This window comes from Centroberyx affinis, unplaced genomic scaffold, assembly GCF_046629955.1.
Source record: "Centroberyx affinis isolate AG114_WGS23_722 - 3 ecotype Tasmania unplaced genomic scaffold, CSIRO-AGI_Caff_v1 ptg004545l_1, whole genome shotgun sequence".
In the NCBI taxonomy this organism is placed as follows: Eukaryota; Metazoa; Chordata; class Actinopteri; order Beryciformes; family Berycidae; genus Centroberyx; species Centroberyx affinis.
The window spans coordinates 155,001-159,203 of NW_027282178.1; the positions used below are offsets into that span (position 1 = coordinate 155,001).

General features: G+C 46.7%; 1 protein-coding gene across 1 annotated transcript in view; it reads left to right on the forward strand.

Moving 5' to 3' along the window:
* The window catches only part of LOC139665366 (putative C->U-editing enzyme APOBEC-4), a 2,571-nt gene extending 924 nt beyond the window's left edge, over nt 1–1,647 (forward strand). Inside the window, exons 2-4 of the mRNA XM_071544361.1 lie at nt 1–22; nt 534–729; nt 1,081–1,647. The exon at nt 1–22 is cut by the window's left edge and continues 243 nt beyond it. Coding sequence (XP_071400462.1) covers nt 1–22; nt 534–729; nt 1,081–1,647 — 785 coding nt within the window. The remainder of the gene's footprint in view (nt 23–533; nt 730–1,080) is intronic.
* The last annotated feature ends 2,556 nt before the right edge of the window (nt 1,648–4,203 follow it).

Consider the following 4,203-nt stretch of genomic DNA (forward strand, 5'->3'; position numbering starts at 1 on the left):
TGCTGTTTGACCACCACCATGGGTCAGTCACTCACACTCAGGTCAAGATTTCTATCATTCTTACTAGCAATGATTACAGTGCCAGCATTTACCCAGAGATAATACGATCAGGGGTTTTGTTTTTGTTGTTTTTGTTGGCTTTATTGCCCTGGGGTTGAACATATTGCCAGTTTATTTGCCATTACTAGAGGAACCTAGTCTTGTTTTCATATCAGCAGTCTTACTGTTTCATTTAAGAGATTGAGCAGTCAATCCTCAAGTATTCTATTTGTGAGCTTTTGTGATAGAGAAAGTAAAACAAGTACAGAAAAACATAACAGCATAACACAAGCTAGAACTCAAACCCATGCATTCACAGCTAAATAATACACTCACTAGCTAGCTGAGCTACAGAAGGTCAAGATGCAACACTGTGTCACGATTATTATCATACTACCATCTCTGAAATTAAAGGAGACAAGGCCAGATTTTTTTTGACACATGCACCAAATTGTTGAGTGTCTTCCTCCTCCTGCCTGTCTTCCTCTGCCCAGCTACCTGTGGTCGGTGCTGGAGGCATGTGAGGAGGTTGGCTACGTCCTTCTCTACAGTAACTTCACCCCATGCCAGGAGCCTGCCAGACAGTGCTCCCAGTCTCTGGTGTCCTTCCTCCAGGCCCACCCCTGGGTGCGGCTGGACCTGCTCTTCTCCCGGCTCTACAACACCCAGCCTGGCAAACCCCACTACCAGGTGAGTTCAGACTGTTTGTTTGGAGGTGACTTAGCTTATCCCAGTGGTTCTCATCCATGTGCCATTGATCATCAACATATGGGAGTGGTGTTTTGCCATCAAGGCCCAAGAGTCTGCTGGTTTTCATTCCAACCAATCACAACACCAGCTGATTTAATTGATTTGCACGCCTTCAACCAGAGAGGGAAGAGCTAATCAGCTGGTTTTGTGATTGGTTGAAATGAAAATCTGCATACTCTTCAGCCTCCATGGCACAAGAGCCACTTGCTTATCCCATAGGTGATGATGCGTCACATTGAGACATGACACAGAAATATAATTATCTAATCATTTATTTCACTCATTCTGTAGGAGAATCAGGCAGGCCTACATAACCTTGCATCCCTCTGGCCTCGCTTGTCCCTAAGCCCCATTTCCGGTGCTGCCTGGGGCTACCTGCTCCGAAGGTTTGTCCCAGACGCACCACCTTCAGTCCTACAGCACATTCTGTTCCCTGGGAGGGTCGAGGCAGACAGACAGAACGCTGCTGAGATATCAGCCATCACAGGGGTGGGGCCAGTATTTTTGGATCTGTCCCAGACGACTCCTATACAACCGCGAAGGGGCTCATATCAACATCAGACACCCACTCACCCCATCACCCTGCTGCCTCCACCACACCTGCCTCCCCCTGTGGCCCTCAGCCAGCTTGAGACACTGACTCCTGCTCCACTGCATCCTGTCAATGTTGTCAGACACATTCGGATGCCCCCACCCCGACACCCCCGCGCCTCCCTCTCGCCCTCCTCCACCTTCTCCTCCCTCCTGCCCTCTTTGCTGCAGCTGGGACGGCCGGTGGAAGTGGTGCAGGTGACAGAGAGGGAGGCGCCCAACGTCAGCCAATCACAGCACAGACTCCAAAAGAAGAAAACAGAATAATGGATGACTGTTTGCAGTTTGTAGTTTTCAGCCCTATAGTTATTTTAGATTTCTGTGATATAAATATCTACAAGAATATGTGAATATAAGAGTGTTTTGTCTGTGCCTACTGGGGCTAGTGTGTGTGTTTTTGTGTATGTGTGTGGGTGTGTGAGGGTGGGATAAGAGCCAGTCCTGTTTTATAAGAGAAGGAAAGGGGGAATCAGAGAGAGAAAGAGAGAGAGTAGACTTGGACTGATGAATATTGCAGACGCTGTCTCAGCAAACTAATGTTGTGTGTGCTGTGTTGCTCCATCCATCTATCTTACCACTTTCATCCCCCACAGTTACAGAACACACACACACACACACACACCCATACAGATACACACACTCATATTCACTTACACACAATTTCATAGGCACATACAAGCACACCCACACACACACGCATACATGCATACACACACATACATATACACGAATGCAGGTCAAGCACGTAGACATGCAGTCAGTGTGCTTCTCCAACTCCCAAGGCTAACACATTATTAATAAAGTGTAAGGTACGGCAATGTTTCATCTCTAACAGTCCCATTACAAACCCACACAGCACAATCAGAAAGAACAAGATCACTACTATAAGCCTTTTTCTCAAGGCAGTACATGTAATGCATCAAAGTACAAGGAAGACTGTAGGTTTCTGTAATGTTTGCCTGCCCTTACCTGAGTGAGCATGCAGAATCCCTCCATAAAATAGCAGCACTGCTCTGTACCGCAGTAGAGAAAGGAAGAGGAAGAAGAGGAGGAGGAGGAGAGAGAGAGAGAGAGAGAGAGAGAGAGAGAGGGAGAGAGAGAGAAAGAGAGTTGTGTGACTGCCAAGTCCACATTGTAGTTGTTTACAGATCCTTCCACTTCAGTTTTCATCGTGCCTCCTTTCTCAGTTCTGTCTCTCCTCACTGACCTTTCACTTCACCCCATCTTTGCCGCTGAGGTGAATTAGGCCCACTTTTCTATTCTTACAAATTATATATTCATACTTGTACACATATGAAGTGAGAGAAAGTGAGTCGGTGTATGTGTCAGAGAGAGAGAGAGAGAGAGAGAGCAAGAGAGAGCGAGAGAGAGAGAGAGAGAGAGAGAGAGACAGAAATATAGAAAATATATCTAATACACTTACACAAAGCTGAGATCCTGTTCTGTCCACCTGTAATCAACTAACTCCCCCTGAACAGCTGCACTGCTCATTCTCTACACCTCTCCCTCCTGTTGTATGTGAGTGTCCGTGTGTGTGTGTGTGTGTGTGTGTGTGTGTGTGTGTGTGTGTGTGTGTGTGTGTTAGAGAGAAAGAGAAAGGGAAAGAGAGAGAGAGGGAGAAAGATAGGGCACGTACCAGTCAACACGCTATGCCAGAGTGCCTAAGATTTCCATGCCATGCAAATGTAATGGAAAGGGCTTTATTATCTATTCCAAGCTTCATTGGAACCAGGCTGCCACTCACGCATGACTTACAAAGAGCATATTAGGTGCCTTGTTAGCCAGGCCGAGCAAACGATGCACAATCCATCTGCCGTTTCAAACACGGCCACAAGATGGCAGTGTTACCCCTCTCTCCGCACACATGGCATGACGACGTCAAGGGGAAACCTGCATGGAGAATCTTATGAAGAAAGTTATCTAGGCTATGTATGGCCCGGTCGGTGTTGCTTGAAGTAGGATTAGCTATGAATAAGAAGAATAAGAGCAGGTTTTTTCTCACATCTTCTCCCCATATTAATATTTTAATACGTTTCTTTTGTGGCCTATAATCCTCTGAACCCTTCTTCTCCCTCTCTCTCTCTCCCTCTACCTCACATCAACCTCTCAACCCTCTGCCCCAAGACCCAGCCCCTCCAGCCCCCCTTAGTTTCCCCCCTCCATCCTTGTACACTGGTCTGTCAGATCCCACAGCAGACAGGAACTATAAAACCGTGAGTAGAATTCCACACAGCCGGGGGAACAGTGTGTGAGCTCGCACACCCACTGAGCCCCACTGTCATCTACAGGATCACGGTGCAAACTCCCATTTACATGTTGGAGGTTTCAGCTCCTTTCATGTTTTAGCACCTCTTTGCCTTGGATTATTTGCCCCGGACTATTTTCAATAGGTTTTAGAGAGGGGAAAAAAACAGCTGCTGCTGTCCTGACTCATGTCTGTCTTCAATCCTGAGAGAGCAGTGCTGATATCAGAAGGTCATGGGAACAGTCGCAACAGTGGTTTATACTTGCTGTTCAACCGATTAAACAATAATATACATTTCTTACAGCTCTCTCATAGAGTAAGGCACTTCTTACGGCTTTCCTATCCATGATGTCCAGATTCAGATCTAACCTGGGACTTTTGTCACGTCATCCCCCTCCCTCTCCCAGCTTTCCTGTCGCTCTGTACTTTTAACTTTCAAATATAAGCAAGAAGCCAAAAGAAAATCTGCGGCACCACCATTGTAATGTCTAGTCAGGGGCAGTAGTCATAACTGAGGAGACAGATAGCATCTGGGTTTAGGCTATGCTGCAGAGAGAGTAACAACACAGATAGGGAGA